General features: G+C 36.7%; 1 protein-coding gene across 11 annotated transcripts in view; it reads right to left on the bottom strand.

The window, feature by feature from the left end:
- The window catches only part of LOC105490676 (centrosomal protein 152), a 122,007-nt gene that overhangs the window by 83,267 nt on the left and 19,728 nt on the right, over window positions 1–19,012 (bottom strand). For 10 of the 11 annotated variants that reach the window (XR_011606063.1, XM_071066886.1, XM_071066883.1 and 7 more), the window contains 5 exons: window positions 17,607–17,746; window positions 15,160–15,360; window positions 10,386–10,533; window positions 8,620–8,711; window positions 7,668–7,831 (listed from right to left, as the gene is read on the bottom strand). Coding sequence is in view for 10 of the 11 variants with exons in the window: in XM_071066886.1 (XP_070922987.1) it covers window positions 7,668–7,831; window positions 8,620–8,711; window positions 10,386–10,533; window positions 15,160–15,360; window positions 17,607–17,746 (745 nt within the window). In the remaining variant the exon portion in view is untranslated. Of the gene's footprint in view, window positions 1–7,667; window positions 7,832–8,619; window positions 8,712–10,385; window positions 10,534–15,159; window positions 15,361–15,593; window positions 15,696–17,606; window positions 17,747–19,012 lie in introns of those variants that run through there. The other variant, XM_071066892.1, reaches the window with a different exon arrangement.

Genomic DNA, 19,012 nt, shown 5'->3' with positions numbered 1-19,012 from the left:
TAGAAACTAACCCGTCAATGACACAGACAATAGAATTAATATATTTCATATGTTCTAGAAGGTTAAGGAAGATATGAACATGTGGAGGAAACTGGAAGATATAGAAAGACCCAAATTAAACTTATAGAAAAAATTGTAATATCTGAAAAGTAAAATATACTGGATGGGATTAATAGCATATTTAAAACTGCAGAAGAAAAGATCAGTGAACATATAGATATAGCAAGAATACTATAAAATTAAAAACAAAGAGAAAAAAGACTAAAACAGAAATACACAGAACATATTACATTTTCCAACATGTGTAACTGAAGTCCCAGAAGAGAAGCGGGATGGAAAACATATTTGAAAAGTAACGGCCAAATTTTTCCTAATTTGATGAAAACGAAAACCCCACAAAACCCAGAAGTTTGGTGAATCTCAAGCAGAAGAAACACAAAGAAAACCAGCATACATCACAGCAATGTCAGATTGCTGAAACCCAGTGATAAGAGAGTGTAGGAAGACTCCCAAAGAGAAGAGAACCAGAGAAAGGAATCCTGAATTCTGTGTATAAATTTGTACAAGCCTCAGTCTAAGCCCTGAACTATGCATGTACAGAACAACTCTCAAACCAGCATATCAAAGATTTTTAAAACTTAACTGAAATTTAAACCACACATTCAAGTCTCACAATGACTAACCCCTGAGGGATGCATACACAGGTTGGATTCAAAGCAATGTGGCAAAGGCTTGGAGAACCGAACTGAGATTTAAAACACCCATACAAATTCACAATGTCTAGTATACAATCTAAAATTACTTGACATGCAACTAACCAGAAAAATGTGGCCACTTCTTAAAAGACAATCAACAAATGATCCAAATGCTGAAACTACCACTAAAAGAGTTTGAAAAGTTTAAAGTAGCTATTATATCTCTGCTTTATGAAGTAAAGAAAAAGATACCTGAAGTGAATGAAAAAGTAGGAATTCTTAACAGAGAAAGAAAAGTGATACAAGAACAAAATAGAAATGTTATTAAGTAAACAAAAGTTAAAAAAAAACACACAAAACTTTCACTAGATAGGCTCAATAGAGTATACATGACAAGAAAAAAAGGAGAGAACATGAAAATAGTCCAGTAGCAATTACCCAAAATAAAAAGGAAAAACTATAGAAGAAAATGAACATAGCCTCAAGAAACTGTAGTATAATACCAAAAAAATCTAACATACATGTAACTGGAGACCCAAAAGGAGAGAACAAAGACACAGGGACAGAAAAGGTATTTAAGGAAATTAATGGCTGACATTTTCACAAATTTGGTAAAAGATGTAATAAATTTACATATTCAAGAAGCTCAGAGAACCCAAAATGAGATAAACTAAAAGAAAAACACACCTAAACATATCATAATCAACGTACCAAAAACTAAATATGAAGAAAAAAATTCTTAAAGCAGCAAGAGAAAAAACTATACATTACTGACAGAAACAATAATTCAAATAACAATGAATTTCTTCACAGAAACCATTGAGTCCAGAGAGAGTGGACCAACGTAGCTTTAATGTGCTGAAATAGAAGAACAATTGGTCAGGAATTGTATAATAAACAAATATAAGGATATTTTCATAAAAGGAAACAGACTCTGTCAAGCAGCGGACATGCTTGAGAAGAAATGGTAAAGAAAATTCATAGAAGATAATATTATACGATTCTGTTTATATGCAATGCACAGAGCAGCCAAATCCAGAGAGACAGGAAGTAGATTAGTAGATTAGTTGTCTGGAGCTGTGGAGGCAGGTAATGGGAATGACTAGTAATAGGCATGGAGTTTCTTTGAGGGCATGTTGAAATGCTGTAAAATTAGGTGTGGTGATGACTGCACAGTTCTGTCAATATACTGAAAACCACTGAGCTGTATTCTTTAAGTGAGTGGCTCTTATGGTGTGTGAAATAATATCTCAATAAAACAGTAAAAAAAAAAAGAAAGAAAGAAAACCCGAACACCTAATGTATGAGTTTCCTTTATATGAAGGCAAATCTAAAAATCTGTAGTGCTTAGGTGTGAATAACTGGGCATGAAAAAGCTAAGGGAAAAAAAACAGAAAATGATTGCCCTAATAGATGAGACAGTAGTTAGCCTCAAGGTTACAATAGGAAAGAATATGGGCAGCTCGTGGCAATTTGACTTCTTGACCCGGGTGGTGGTCCCACGAATATTCACTTCCAAATAATTGATTAAGCTGTATATTTATGTTCCATGTTCTTTATGTGTATATTTCACAATTTGAAAGATTTAAAAAGCAGAATAAAACTATAGAAAGTACTAGAGAAATACCTTATTTTTAAATATCAAGAAACCATAAATGAAAACAGTGACAAATCTAACTATATAAAAATTATAAACAGGAAAAGTGATAACTCTCAATACTGGCTAGGTTACCAAAAAATAGGGACAGCCTCAGGACATGGGTAATAATGTAAACTTTAGGGTTGTTTAGTAATATGCATCAAAAAACTCAAATAAGTGTACACCATTTAGCAAGAAAATTATTCTACTTCTTTAGGAAATAAAGATGTGAATAAAGACTTGACTACGAGGATGCTTATAACAATGATACTGCATTATTTATAATAAAACTTTTAAACAGTGTTTTAGTAACTAAACTGATTCATTCATCTATATATTCACTAAAAGTAATATATAAAAATATTCACTAACATTCAAAGATTTCAGAATATACTAGTAAAATGACATTATAAAGAAATATTATCAATATTATCTTTTTTTTTTTTTTTTTTTTTTTTTGAGATGGAGTCTCGCTCTGTGGCCCAAGCTGGAGTGCAGTGGCTGGATCTCAGCTCACTGCAAGCTCCGCCTTTCGGGTTTATACCATTCTCCTGCCTCAGCCTCCCGAGTAGCCGGGACTATTTTATCTTTTAGAAACAAACAAAACAGATGATGTGCAAGTTTTATACTGAAATATTATAGCAGTTTCTTCATGGGAAGTAGGTGAGATTATTGGTGATTAGAAATTTTGATTAGAAAATCAAATTTTCTTCTTTTTTAGTCTGTATTTTCTAATTTTTTCATAATGGAGAATTAAATTACTTTTGAAAATAAATAAACAGTTGACAGTATCTGCCCTTAAGATGATGTGATGAAAGTCTCAGTGGTCTTCCTCCACAAAACCCATGAGAAAAACATAATCATAAGAAAAATGTCATATTCCAATAGAGAGCCTTCCTACAAAATACTTGACTAGTATCCCTCAAGACTGTCAAGGTCATCAAAAACAAGTAAAGTCAAGAGAAATCTAAGGAAACACGACCCCTAAATGTAAAGGGGTAGCCTGGATGGGATCCCAAAACCGAAAAAGCATGTTAAATAAAAACTAAGGGCATTAGTAAATAAACCCTGGATGTTAATTAATAATAATATACCAATATTGGCTCATTAATTCTAACAAATGTACCATACTAACGTAAGGTATTAGTAGGGAAAAACGGATGCAGCATATCATATATAGGAACTCTGCATAAATTTTTCTGTAAATTAAAACTGTTCCAAAAATATTTTTAAAAGCCTTTATTAGAAACAAAAATAATAGTACCTGAGTTAAAATGTTTACTGTTCTTCAGTTTTGGATGATTCCAAATAAAATCTTAGAATACTGTGTGTGTGTGTCTGTGTGTGTTGAGAGAGAGAGAAAATGAATAAACTATTAGGTAGGCTTTTTAATGTTATAAAAGGAGCTTTTGCAATGCATTCTGCAACTTTTGTATATGTAATATATATATATTGTGTAAGTAGTCTGTCTGTATACAGATCTCATTTAAACCACTTCTATTTCCATTGAAGTAGAAAATATAAATTATAAGAAATATAAACTATTTTACAATATAACTTCCTGTGCTATAAGACATGGTGAAGTAACCTTAAGCAGAATTATTATTTTGCTCGGTTAACAAATTATGCATCCCCAATTTCTTTTCTTACGGAATGCCGACCACTGAAATAGCACATCCTGTACTCCTAGAGGGAGCCAAGTCAGAGAGAGAGAGAAAGCGCTTGCTAAAATAATTTTCTCTTCTTTCCTCAAAGGGGAAAAAAATCAGTGGTGGTGACCAATCCTGAAAAAGGCTCACTACTCAGCCCTATGGAAGTCAGTTCTCCTAAATCCAAATAAACTGTAGTCCCTTATGAAGCCTGCTGAGAAGACCAAAGGGAAAAGGCATTCCACTTGTTAAATGTTTATTATTTGAGCTTAGCAGCCAACTATAATAAGGGAGAGAGGAAGCTGTCTGCAAGCTGCATGCAGCTTTAGCTACTCAAATTCCATGAATGTAAAATAGAACATTGAGGCTAAACCCTTAAAATTTACTAGGCAGTAGCTTGAGGGAGGAGGTAGTTGGTAATAAAAGCTTGTAGCCACCAATATTTGGGTCAGTGATTTGAAAGCAGCCCAAGTCAACTAAAATTCCCAACACAGGAAAATTATTGCTTCCTCTTATTCTAGGAATCACAGTAGACCAGGGGAAAGGGACAAATATCTTCTCTCCTTTATCTCCTTTCAATTTGATCTGAGTATAATTGCTTTTAGTTTTCCACGAAGCTAAAATATCACCTATTAGACTGCTGGCGGGTGGAATGACTACAAAACGTTTCTTCGCTTATCTTGTGCTTCACTGGATGTCTTTTTGCCAAGCCTCAGTGACTAATCACACTGTGCTTTATTCTTCACTTTCCCACTGAATGCGTCCACCATTCCTTTTACTATAATAATGATGTGGTATCTCAGGTTTATTATCTATAGGAATGTGCTTTAAGAAGAGTACAGGAGGCCGGGCACAGTGGCTGAAGCCTGTAATCCCAGCACTTTGGGAGGCCGAGGTGGGAGGATCACCTGAGGTCAGGAGTTCAAGACCAGCCTGATCAACATGGAGAAACCTCGTCTCTACTAAAAATACAAAATTAGCTGGGCATGGTGGCGCACGCCTGTATTCCCAGCTACTCAGGAGGCTGAGGCAAGAGAATTGCTTAAACCTGAGAGGTGGAGGTTGTGGTGAGCCAAGATCACGCTATTGCACTCCAGCCTGGGCAACAAGAGCGAAACTCTGTCTCAAAAAAAAAAGAAAAACAAAAAAAGATGAGTACAGGATTTTGGCTATGAGCACTAAGTAAATAGAAAGTGTAAAGGTAGCAGAATATATTTTAATAGACATTATGAAGGAGTAACTATTTGAAAAGATAAATATACATAATGTATTATTTATTCAATTCCCAAATTATAGCAGAAACTAAAAGTAATCACAAATTGGAGAAAAATCTTTTTTGGCATGAACTACGTCTTTAATCCTCAAAAATAAAAGACATGAAGAAAGGAGTTTAAGGCAAAAAGGTTTAACTGACGTGTAAATATGAACAGACAGATAACTGAACCTTTCTCAGGAGTTTGGGTTCAAGTACTGGTTCTGCTACTAATTGTCAGCCTTACTGAGCAAAGGAGTTCACTCTGGTTTTTCCAACTCTCACATAATAATATTGGATTTGATATTTTTCACGAGGTTGAGGATTAAGAACATTTTACAAAGTATGTGTTGAATTAATATAAAATTCATGTGACTTAATATAAAATCTGATTAGTGCTGTTTTAATCAACCATCTACTGAGTAACAATAGTAACAGCCATCATTTATCAACTGCCTAATATATGTTAGAATATGTTACATGAGGCCTTTTATATTCATTATTTTAATCCTCAGTTTAACCTCCTAGGGATATTAAGCTTAATAAGAAAACAGGCTCAGAAAAGCTAAGAAATTTGTCCAAGCTCACAAAGCTAGTAATAAAATGGCAAAACTATTATTCAAAACAATCTGGATCTAAAGCCCATGCTCTTTCCACAAGCCCCTTAGAATTAATCTGGCATTAGCAGGAAATGAGGCATTCACAGTAGTGAATTTTCCAGGTGACTATATTAACATTTTATATAAATCTGTCTAAAAAAGATATAATGCACTTCGTTTATTGCTTTAATTTACTGACCAAAGTTGAAGTCTTTCTTTGACAACTTGGGATCATAACTGTGGACATTCTGATGTGGATCAAACATAGGTAAATGTGTAGAGCTATTTGCTGTGATACTCAGCAACTCCAGCCTGTTGGGTTTCCATAGTTTTCTCCCTGCTAAGGTTGAGCTGCTGGCTGAAGGACTGTCTTTCCCAACCCTTGCCCTAGCCCTCTGCAGTAAGTTAGGAAATCAGACAATTCATGGGGTACAAATAAATCTAAGTCAATATGGTCCTGGGATAAGAACTTGAAGGTGGCTCCTACTAAATACATCATATAATCCAGTTCTGATATTTTCTTTCTTTCTTTCTTTCTTTCTTTCTTTTTGTTTGAGACTGAGTCTCACTCTGTCTCCCAGGCTGGAGTGCAGTGACGCGATCTCGGCTCACTGCAAGCTTCACCTTCCGGATTCACGCCATTCTCCTGTCTCAGTCTCTCGAGTAGCTGGGACTACAGGCGCCCGTCGCCACGCCCGGCTAATTTTTTGTATTTTTAGTAGAGACGGTGTTTCACCGTGCTAACCAGGATGGTCTCGATCTCCTGACCTCGTGATCTGCCCGCCTTGGCCTCCCAAAGTGCTGGGATTATAGGCGTGAGCCACCGCGCCCGGCCCAATTATGATATTTTCTTCTTTGCTTCCTTCTGGATAGTAGCGCTGTGATTTGTAGGGATGACAGTCCCTGAAGACAGACCTCTAGATAAATGCAATAAACTCAAATAATATCTTCTTTCACAGTATCACCTGATCACTTTATATTTCAACTTACTGAATCTCGTCTTACTGTTCTTAAAATGGAATCACAGTCTCAAAATATGTAACTTCTAAAACCTGTCGTATTGCAAACTTTTCAGGACATTTATATATTTGTATTTAGTTGTGTAATACCTGAAATACAATATGTATTAAACACTCTCAGGAAACTGTAATTCAATAACGATGGCAAACTCCATCTTAAACCATAAACAAAAGGGTGGCGGTAAGGGCTAAACGCATCCAAAAATCTTTCCTTAACCTAAATACAATCTCCTCCAAACACCGTATCTCTCTTCCCTACCCAAAACCAGTACAGGAAATGTGTAAACCCCACCTTTATACATCAAACATAACATTGAATGCATAGCACTTAGTTGTTTCCAAGAATGTTTCTTTCTCCCTGACCAAAAAACACGTAAGCTCCCTGTGGGAAGGACAGTTCCTATCTCATCTTTTGTACTCTATTCCGAGAGCCTTGAAAGCACCTTCCATGCAGCAAGTGCTTCTAGAGTCCTTTCACTGTTTAATTCTCCTTCTACCACCACCACTACTCCCTCCCCAGTCAGTCTCTGGCAGGAGTGATAAAATACTTCCTTCTATGAGATTGCTAAAATATCTGTATTAAGCAGTAGTATAAAAGAAACAATCTCCACTTTAAAAGTAAGGTTATAGTAAGGTTCCTAGGAAAAATTAATGTATATTTTTCATATATCTCTGATAAATGCAAGGTATCTGCATTCAATATACAGTGTTAACATATGAAAATAATACGCTTTCACCTTAAAACAGATAGCATGCATCATCAGTATTATTAATGTTGGTTCTTGTACAGTAAACTAAAATATTCTTTCCATACCTGTTAACTTTGGATTTTTTCCAGTTGACCTTTTTAATACCCAAATCCACATATGATTCAGTGAGTTCTATATTTAATTCTCCTTCTGAGTCACTTGGATGTATTCCTAGTTTTGCAGCAGATTCATAGAGAGAAATTTCATCTTTTAGTTCTGTTAATTCTTCCTACAACACAAAATTATTAAAAATAATTTTCATTATTTTCCTATATGAAGAAATCAGCATTCTATGTTTCAAAATTTGTTTTAATGATCAACAGAAGGCAAAAAAGCTTCTTCAAATATATTATTAGTATACATTATACTTTATAAAGGCCAGCATATGTCAGGTTTTCAAGTAAAACCTAAATGAATGAGAAAACAAACATAAGGATTTCCTCTCACACCTCTGTCTCTTAGATTTTGTCCTCTGTGGAAAGTGGTGTGTTCCTTGGACTGAAATGCTGATGGTGGCACTTTCTGGCTTACTATAGTACAGGACAAAGTACGCTGGTTTGCCAAGAACGTGTTGTACTATAGCCTGCCAGTGGTGAAAAGGCAAAATACCTCTTTCGGTGGAGGTAATAATGGAACTCTTCTCCCATATTTTCCTCCCCCTCCAGTGGAAAATTAAGTAGCACTGGAGGAGAACATGACAGAACTGCAGCAAAATTCAATATTCCTCACCTCCACAGATGAACTGATCTCTGGGATACACCCAAAGATGAAAGGACATGCCACTTGAAGGAGGTAGCAGGGAGACTGGCAGGAAGTGCAGGGCCTTGGCTCTGCAATTAGTCAGACTTAGGTTTGACTTGCCAACTGTGTGAAGGAGATGGTGAACAACTCCCACGGGCTGGTTTGAAGGTGGTCCAACCACCTCTATTATACAAAGAAACCCAAGATTCAAAAAGGTGATGTAACTACTGCCTAATTCAGATACCCATAGAGTCTCTTCCAAGTGGCAACACTCACTTGCAAAGCCTTGTTCATGTTTTCACTCATAGTATGTGCCTTCTGTGCTTGCTGCAGCTGGAATTGTAGCTGAGCCACCTCTTGTACTGACCCTGCAAAGGAAAGAACCGTAGGATACACTGAAAAAATGTAAGGGGACAAAGTACTTACGATCTACAGAAGACTTGAATCCACTGAGGCTACAGAAAGTAAAGTTCTGCTTTATTACTACTGTCTCTTTAGAATACATAGAGCCCATTGGACCCAGAAGGCACAGGTCTGGGCCAGACATTTCCCAGATTTAGTATGGCATCCTATATGACCTTGGGCAGTTAAAGGCATGGGCTACTATGACCTTTTTATGAATCATATCAGCCTTATCTACAGACCTTAACATTCTAGAAGTCCTTTAATAGGAGGATAACACTCCAACTCATGGAAAGCCAAAGAAAAAATTCTTTGGAACCCATTTCTACCCTGCAATAAGAAAACTACATTGTGCTGCCTTTAACTTCTTTGAAATGCTTTTCTATCCAGCATCCCCACCTCCACATGTAAATGAAGTATATTAGGTTTATAATTCTGAAACTTTAGAAACCTAATATTTTAAATGTACTGGGCAAGGTGGTGGGGGGACTGTTCCCAGTTTAAAAGGGACATTATTAGGTTTCAAAAGAAAATGACCATCTGGGAAATGATTAAGTGAAGCAATGATGGCATAAAGAAAATAATATTTTCAAAGCATTTAACAGCCAGGAAAAAGGCTCACCAAGTAATGCCAAATGAAAACAAAGGCTATGAAACTAAACAGGGAGGGGCCCTTAATAAAGCATAATCCAAATTTTGCCCCCTATCAAGACATATATACACATATATTTAGGCAGTCATTGACTTTAGTACTTTCAGCTTTTGAATAACCCACCCTTTCACATATTGTACCAACAGTCTAAATTACCTTTCATATGCCAAAGTGTGACTTTCATGTATCAGTTAATGAATAACTGTTGACCTGCTTTCACAATGTGAGCTACTTACCAGCAAACAGGGAATTTTTGTCTATATAGCGGTGTTTGTACAAACATGTGATTTTATTGTTCTTTGCTCTAATATCATTTTATAAAAATTAATAAGAAATAAAACAACTGCTGAAACTAAAATGATAGGAAGCATATGTCTCAAACTTAATACCATAAAGACCATATTAGAAATCTGAAGCATGACAAAAATGTAACTCTCTGGCCTCAACTGACTAGGTAAGTCCCTATTCCATCATGAGGGGAGAAATATGACAGAAGTTATACAAAGGATAGAACTATATGATCAAATATTGGGCCTAAAAAAAGCAAAATATAATGGGATTTTACAATCATTTTTAGTTTTCAGGAATAGAAATTACCTTATAACGTATTTTATTGTTCAATTTTTGCATGTTCAGCTTTAGTATGCTTTCAGAAATGCATTACATAAAGAAGCAGGGCATTGTCTATGTGTGTACATTCATTTCATTTGAAGGAAATACATTCAAACACTAACAATAATTATCTCAGTAGAATGATGGTTATTTTTATTTGGTACTTTATATTGGTCTCCAGGTTCCAAATTATTTAATAAAAACAAACTAAACCTTTATATATATTTTTTTTCTTTTCTTTTCTTTTTTTTAAGAAATTTATTGCTGATTGTGATTTCTGTCCCTTCTGGATTTTTACAATTCATGGATCCTACTATATTCTTTCTGCATATTGAACCAGCCTTCTGGGGAGACAGTGGCCCTACCAGACACCTACCGGACTGCAACAAGTGGGCACACTGCTTTTGACTCTCCTCTAGACTTCTCGTCAACCTATTAATGATCTCAGTCTTTTCTAACTTGATTGCTTCTTGATTCCTTTCCAGTTGTTTCACATGATCTTTCAAACGAGAGCAAATGTCTTCCTAAATAGAAAAAAAGTTCAGCAAGTCATTTTTGTAAAGAGTTTTAATAAAGAGTAAACTAAAAATTATGATACATAATTAGATTTGATGTCAAACACAAGATCATCACATGGGAGCATCACCTCTTTTATAAGGTAGAGGGCATAGAACTGGGAGTGAAGAGCTTGGGTGAAGCTTCAGCTCTTCAGTCTGTTTCTTCTTTTGTAATTATGCTAATAATAATTATGCTTCTTTTGTAATTATGCTAAAGTTTCCTTCGACTCTATATTCACAAGACAATGTTATTCAAAAATTAGATTTTATTCAAGCCAAAGAAAATGTATTACATTCCTATACATATTTTATACTGTCAGTATTAAGTGTATGTATATATATTTAGGCAGACTACTTTGAATCATGCAATTTGTATCCCAAAACAGTAAGGATACAGACAAACACATGAAAACTCACTGTATTCTAAGCAGCCAAAAGTTCATTCCATTAAGAGCAGCCAAAAATAATCTTTCCCTCTTCTGAAATTCTGTTAAACTTGATCTATTTCTCTCTTATCTTTCTCCACCTTTTAGACATCTTACTTCTCTTAACAGCCCCCTTGAAGGTGCTTCTGCAGTGCGTTAGACATATCAAGTGCTGTAACAAACACTTGAAAAATAAATGACAAAGAAAAATAGGGTAAATGTGTATATGTATGTGTGTAACTATATGAGATTACATAAAATACAGAGTGTGTATGCAATATACTCAAGTTTCTTCCAAAAGAATATGTGTTTGGGTGTAATGAACCACGGGAGCCCCGAGTCCAGGTAGAATAAATACACTGTCGAAATTATCACCTTTCTTTCAAAAAAGGCTACAAAGCCTGAATTCCAGGCAAAAGGCAGAGCATGGGAGAGGCAGAGGAGTGAATTAAGTTAATTAATTGAAATTACCCGAGAAAACCTAAAGAAAATAAAAAATAAGAAGAATACTGAGAAAGGGCTTTGAAGTAGAGAAAAGGCCTTAGGCTTTTGCTGCCTGATCCACAGTATAACCTAAAGCCCAATAATACCTTAAGGATTCTAACACAAGGTACATCCCATACGAGCAGTAACAGAGAAGTACCTTGAAGCAAAGAGACTCCGAAGTCTCCCATTTTAGCTTAAAAATTCATGTGAATTTTGTAGTCTATTTCATAATGAAGCTGTGTTTGCTTTAAATTTTTTCTACTAAATTTTTGAGCAAAATGAAGCTTCTGGAAACTAGTCCATGTTTATTCAGCACTGCAAACCTCCTGGCACACTGCTGCTAATTCCAGGCCAGCTTGAGAAACCTGGTTCTAAAGCACCAAAGTAACGTGGCAAACACAATGAATGAGCTCATATTAATGACAGCATGACAGTAATGACAGCGAGAAGGGGTGGGGAGACTGCTAATATTTATATTCTGGGGAGGTCACAATAGTATTAACGAAGAACTGGGAACTACCAAACAAACTTAAAGAAAAGGTAGGTATAAAAAAAATTGTAAAGAAAAGGCAGATTCTGCCAATAATTTGACTATATGTTACAACTAATTAAACTGTGGTGTATCCTGTTGACAAGTTCAGGAAAACAGATCATACTCATAAAACTTTAAAGTTTTAATACCAAAAATCAAAAAAGGATGAGTAGTTCAACGCTGGCCATGATTAGCTTGAGTAGTTCAAGATTGATACGGGCAGACATTTTTCAAGACTGAGACAAGTGTAATGATAAAGAGATGACGGCTGAACTCCAGCCTGGGCAACAGAGGGAGCCTCCATCTCAAAAAAAAAAAAAAAAAGAGAGATGATAGAGATGACAGCTGAATCTGTGGGAGGGAAAAGAACTGGACAGGGTTCTAGCGCACAGGAAAATGAGGACTGGATCACACACAGAGATGTCTGTGGGAGTCTCTAAGCCAACAGAAAGTGTTCAAAGTGGAGCCTTTAAATATAACATTAAAGAAAAGGTAGAAGGTTATGACATAGAAACCGAAGTCCATGACTTCGCCAAAAGCTGAAGATTTCAAGGAGACGGAAGGAAAAAAGTAATATACCAACAAGGAGATAATCAGAGATCTTAACATGACACTTCTATGAATGGCAGGAGGTAAAAGTCAGTTTGATGGAGAGAGCCCAGGAGATAGTTTACTAGGAGAGAATTATGACATTGGAGGAACACTGTGAGCTCCAAGAAGCCATTTCTTTCACCTTTTCTGTCTCGCTAAAAAAATTCAAGGGAAAATCAGCCAAAAAAAAAACAAAAAAAGAATTATTATAATATGTTGTGAGTGCATACAATCTTTTCTACCCAGAAAAGCTGGTGTCTTAAGAAAAACTCTAATAATTTTATGATCCATAAATTTCTCAAAATATACTAGTTATAGACTTTTTTTTAAATTTTAGATTCAGGGGATATGTGTACAGGTGTGTCACATGGGTATGTAGCATGATGCTGAGGTCTGGGCTTCTGTTAGGCACTTTGGAATCACCACTTTGCAAAGCAGCTATGCAATTATATGCAGAGCCTAACACCAGTGCCATGCTCTGTTAAAAATAAACAAATAAAACAAAGTAAAAGAACACAACAGTGGGAAAATACCTTAACGCCTTCAATTTATGGGTTGAGGAGTCTGAAGGCCACCCAGCACAGAATCAAGAATTTGTTCTGACTTTAGTGTAGAGTTCTTCTAGTTGGGGGGGAGGGGGGAGAATGCAGTGGGCACAGGAGTAGAAAACATTATAAATTCTTTCCAACCCATCCCTAATGAGACTGTGTTGAAGTCAACAGAGAATGGAGACCCTGAACCCAATAAGGAAAAGCCACCAGGATCCATTCTTCTCTAGTCATCCAAGAAGGGCTAGTGTCCAAGTCCAACTAACTTCAATGTTACCCTGTGTTTGGCCAAAATTAACTTTAAAATAAAATAAATAAAAATTTATGAAGCGACATCTCAAATTCTATTTGTTTAAATATTCTATAAAGTAGACTTTTCAATAATTTGGGATAGCCTTCTTTTTTTTTTTTTTTCCTGGAAACAGAGTCTCACTCTGTTACCCAGACTGGTGTGCGGTGGTGCAATCACAGCTCACTGCAGCCTCGACCTCCTGAGCTCAAGCAATCCTCCCACCTCAGCCTCCCAAGTAGCTGGGACTACAGGCACATGCCACCATGCCCAGCTAATTGTTTATTTTTTTTTTGTAGAGACAAGGTTTCATTATTTTGCCCAGGTTAGTCTCGAACTCATAGGCTCAAGTGATCCACCTGCCTCAGCCTCCCAAAGTGCTGGGATTATAGCCATGAGCCACCGTAACTGGCCTTCATCTTTCCCTACTCCTATATATCCTCCACATTGATCAAATTCACAATGTTTTTTCTATATAAAATAAATACATAATGAAATAGATACAATAAAAACTCATGTAAATACATGTAAAAATAAAATAAAATGATAAACAATTGTTGCCAGTAATGCACTCCTATATAATTCTACCTAAAAGCATGGAAAAATTAGACGCAGCTATACAGGTCAGAAATAACCCAAATCAGCATGAATTTTAAGTGTGGTGAAATTTTCCATACCCTCAAATCAATTTTGAAATTATGTTAAGAAAAATGCATTCTGAAATGTTATTCACTCAAGTGATTACCTAGAGTTATGGAGCACAAGCAAACTCACCACCTGACTCACATTAGCTTTCAATATTTTATTCCCCCTTGAGTGAAAATAATAAAAATTCACTATGCAATATGCTCAAGATACACATCTCTTTAAGATTGAAATCTGATTAATCTCATCAGGCTGTCTTCTTTATTTCATAAATTATACTGTCTTCAAAATTTACTTTCCTCCCAAGAATCATTTCTCAACAGACTGTATTGACAGGTGAATTACCAAATGCTGGCAGACTCAAGTAAGGCTTTCTACCGATTAAGCTTCCAAGGTAACCTCTCAGTTTCCAGCCAGCCACTGGCAGACTCATTTGTTTTGGTCTGGATTTATTCTAGGACCATATAAACAATATGCACAAATACTCTACAAATAAAGGACAAGTAATGTGAAAGTTGAGAAAGTACTAATAATCATATAAGAAGAAGTAGGGTTTCCAAAAGTATATCTTTAGGATGTATCCTCAGATTAAAATATCACTGGTTTTTTTGTTTTTTTTTTTTTTTTTTTTTGGTCAGATGGAGTCTCACTCTGTTGCCCAGGGTGGAGTGCAGTGGTGCAATCTCAGCTCACTGCAACCTCCACCTCCCGTTCAAACGATTCTCCTGCCTCGGCCTCCCAAGTAGCTGGGATTATAAGCGTGCACCATTGCACCTGGCTAATTCTTTTTTTTGTATTTTTAGTAGAGACGGGGTTTCACCATGTTGGCCAGGGTGGTCTTGAACTCCTGACCTCAGGTGATCCGTCCGCCTTGGCCTCCCAAAGTGCTGGGGTTACAGGCATGAGCCACTGTGCCCAGCCAATATCACTGGCTTTTAAGTTTCACTCACGTCCCACACAATCTAACATTTACTACAAACATTCAAGATTTCTATATGATGAACCATAAAATATCAGTTACAAAACTTAACCAGCTTTACTTGTTGATAACAGTTGCTCATTTGAAATCATCCCAACCTGTTCTTTAAGTGCGGTGGCTGTGGCATCCAAATTCTTTTGTAAGGACAATACTTGCTCTTCGTACTTCTTTGTGAGGCCCATAACAATGCTCTCATGCTGTTCTCTAGCTCGTTGAAGTGATTCAGAATGATGAAGGTCCACCAGCTGCTGCTTCAAGCTTTCCAGAGCCATTTCAGTTGTTCTGGACTTCTTGATCATCTAGTAATACACCCAGGATATCCATGTTTAAAATATACACAGAGTATTTTAGCTCTGTGCTGTCAATAAACTTACTTTTACTATACACTAAAACTCAAGCATGTTTTAATGAGAGCAGAGAAGGGGTTTCCACTCATCATGGCTCAAGCTCATTAAAACGTCCCTAGCTGGGAACCTCCAGGCCCACAGTTGTTGGAAACAATGTTCCCTGAGAAAATACATTTGGTAGTCACCTGAGGGGAGTGAAAGAGAATTTTGCGCAGCATGGTGGATGTGGCTATCAGGCACGGAATCTGCGCTGCTGTGATGGCCCCAGTGCTGTTTGCATTGCTCTATGACCAAAGTGTGGGGTAACCCAATTGTTAGGTCATAGACAAATGACAACTGTTCCTTGAAAGACTGATGAAACTTGTCAATGGTCACTTTTTAAAAACAAAGTTTTCAAAGCTCTAACTGCACAGTTGGTATTGTAGGCAAAATCATAGCCCCCCGAAATGCCCATGTCCTAATCCCCAAAACCTGTGAATAAGTTATATTACATGACAAGGGAAAATTAAGATTGTACATGGAATTAATATTGCTAATTAGACTGCCTTAAAATAAGGTGAGTAGCCTAGATTATCCAGGTGGGCCCAGTGTAACCACAGGGTCCATAAATGAGGAAAACTAAGGCAGAAAAGTCAGAACCAGAAAGACTTATTAACCAGCCATTCATTGCTGGCTTCGAAGATGGAAATGGGCCACAAGCTAAGGAACACAGGTGGCCTCTAAAAGTTGGAAATAGCAAGAAAATGGATTCTCCCCTAAAGCCTCCGGAAAGCAATGCAACCTTGCCGACACCCTGATTTTAGCCTAGTGACATCCATGTCAGACTTCTGACCTCCAGAACTGTGAGATAAATTTGTGTTGTTTTAAACCACTGAATTTGTGGTCATGTTACAGCAGCAATAGGAAACTAATACACTTGGTGATTCTGCTGCTTACATAAAAAGATTACAAAGTTATAACCTTTCACTACATAAAAACAACTTAACTTTTGAATCTAGTAACTACTGGTTTTCAAAAAGTTAAAAATAATCTGTATTACATACAAAAATTAAAATTTCAAAAGAGAATTATTTTTCATTCTATTCCAGAGATTGCCTACTTATTCCATACTGCTTTCATTGCTAAGAGATCCATCCACTGAATGACATAGATAATTCGTGCCAGGCAGGGTTCTAAGCACTAAGCACATAATGACCACACAGAAAAGGTCTAAGCTCTTACTACTTTCTAGTGGGAAGATACAATAAATAACAAGTAAACAAATGAGACCATTTCAGATAGTTATAGAGTAATAGAATATGGTGTAATGAAGGTGAGTTGGAGGATGCAGCTATGGGCTACCTTACATATAAAGTGAATAAGAAGTCCTCTGAAAAGGTGACTGTTTTTAGCTAAGACCTGAAGGATGAGGAGGAGCCAGACATGAGACAACACTGTTTAAACTCTTTCATTAAACCATCCTCAGACTTAGCTACAAGTCTCAGGCAAAACCAAGCTCGTTATTTCCTAGTCATTTTCTTTTTTTTTTTTTTTTTGAGATGAAGTCTCACTCTCGTCCCCCAGGCTGGAGTACAGTGGTGCGATCTCAGCTCACTGCAACCTCTGCCTCCCAGGTTCAAGCGATTCTCCTGTGTCAGCCTCCCGAGTAGCTGGGATTACAGGCGCCTGCCATCAATCCCGGCTAATTTTTGTATTTTTAGTAGAGACGGGGTTTCACCATGTTGGCCAGGCTGGTCTCGAACTCCTGACCTCAGGTGATCCACCCACCTCGGCTTCCCAAAGTGCTGGGATTACAGGTGTGAGCCACGGCGCCCGGCCGTCACTTTCATTATTAACCCTGCCCTCTGCCAAAAAATGAATCAACCACCACCAGGCTTAGCTACCAATGACTTATGACTATTTCCAAAAATCAAATGGCTATCTCATTAATCAAACAATGTGAATGTGTCACCACTTTAAACTCAAGTCTAAAGAACAGTTCTCCAAATGGAGAAGCAGCAGGAAAAATAAAAATAAAAATTTTAAAAAAGCTTCTCGGGATACCAATTCTGAAGGAAACTATTTCAGTCAGGAAATTTAAGTTCTAATGCTTTGTCAATAACTTCAAAGTTCTTCTAAATTTAGTCCTACCCTACAAAAAGTTTTGTTAAATAACTAAACTTTTAACTTTTTTACCATACATAAGTTAAAATACATACCTGTTCTTCATTGACTTTTAATGCTTGTATTTGAGTCTCCAGTGCTTTTATTTGAGCTTCAAGCTGTATCTCTCTTTCTTTTCCATTCTGAAAGAGTTTCTGTGATTCTCGAAGGCTGAGAGTCAAACCATCCTTTTCATCTATGGTATTAAAAATGTTTATATAAATAATGTTACTGTAGAGGGACCCCAATGTTACAATCCCTATCAGATATCACATCTGTATCATATATAAATGTTGTTGAATTAAATTTAATTCAGAAAAATGAACTTTAGTTGATTTAGAGAAAACCAAATTATTTTATTTATTTATTTATTTATTTTGAGACAGGGTCTCGCTCCGTCACCCACGCTGGAGTACAGTGGCACGATCGTGGCTCACTACAACCTCAGCCTTCCGAGTAGCTGGGATTACAGGCACCTGCCACCACTCCCAGATAATTTTTATATTTTTAGTAGAGATGGGGTTTCACTATGTTGGCCAGGCTGCTCTCGAACTCCTAACCTCAAGTGATCCACCCACTTCAGCCTCCCAAAGTGCTAGGATTACAGGCGTGAGCCACCTCACTCAGTCTCAAATAAAGAAATTATTTAAAATTAAAAATTTTTAAAAAAATCCTGACACCAAAAAATTTTTTTAGAGAAGCAGAACTACTTCCTTTAAAAATATTATTGTATTCCTTTTGGGGACAAACCCCTGCAGGACTAATTATCCTACACATACTTGCAATGAACTCTTTTTTTTTTTTTTTTTTAACGGAGTCTCTTTTTTTTCTGTCTCCCAGGCTTGAGTGCAGTTGCGTGATCTCCACTCACTGCAAGCTCCACCTCCCGGGTTCACGCCATTCTCCTGCCTCAGCCTCTGGAGTAGCTGGGACTACAGGCGCCCGCCACCACACCCAGCTAATTTTTTTGTATTTTTAGTAGAGACTGGGTTTCACTGCATTAGCCAGGATGATCTCGATCTCCTGACCTCATGATCTGCCCACCTTGGCCTCCCAAAGTGCTGGGATTACAGGCGTAAGCCACCGCGCCCGACCCATTTGCAATGAACTCTTTCATTCACCTAATGTTAAATTCTTCCCACGTACTTTGCTATAATAGCTCACAAGTTCTTCTCTCAAAATAAATGTTATGAGCATTACAGAAAGAGACATTTTCACCATCAGTTAAATTTGAATGAGCTAGAGTTCAATCACATAATTTTTCTACAAATGAAAGTTCAACATGGACCAAAACTAGAGAAAGCACAAGGAGTAAACATTTATAATTTGAATCTGTATTTACTCTATGTGTTTATCCCAGACATGGCACTTCACAATCACTAACTCTTATTTGGATTAAAACATTTACGCTAATTTGTAGCCTCAGAAAACGTTGCAGTGCAAACTAAACACAAATCACTTT

This window comes from Macaca nemestrina, chromosome 7, assembly GCF_043159975.1.
Source record: "Macaca nemestrina isolate mMacNem1 chromosome 7, mMacNem.hap1, whole genome shotgun sequence".
Classification (NCBI taxonomy): domain Eukaryota; kingdom Metazoa; phylum Chordata; class Mammalia; order Primates; family Cercopithecidae; genus Macaca; species Macaca nemestrina.
The sequence above is the reverse complement of the archived record's forward strand: the minus strand, read 5'-3'. Positions and strand labels throughout refer to the sequence as shown.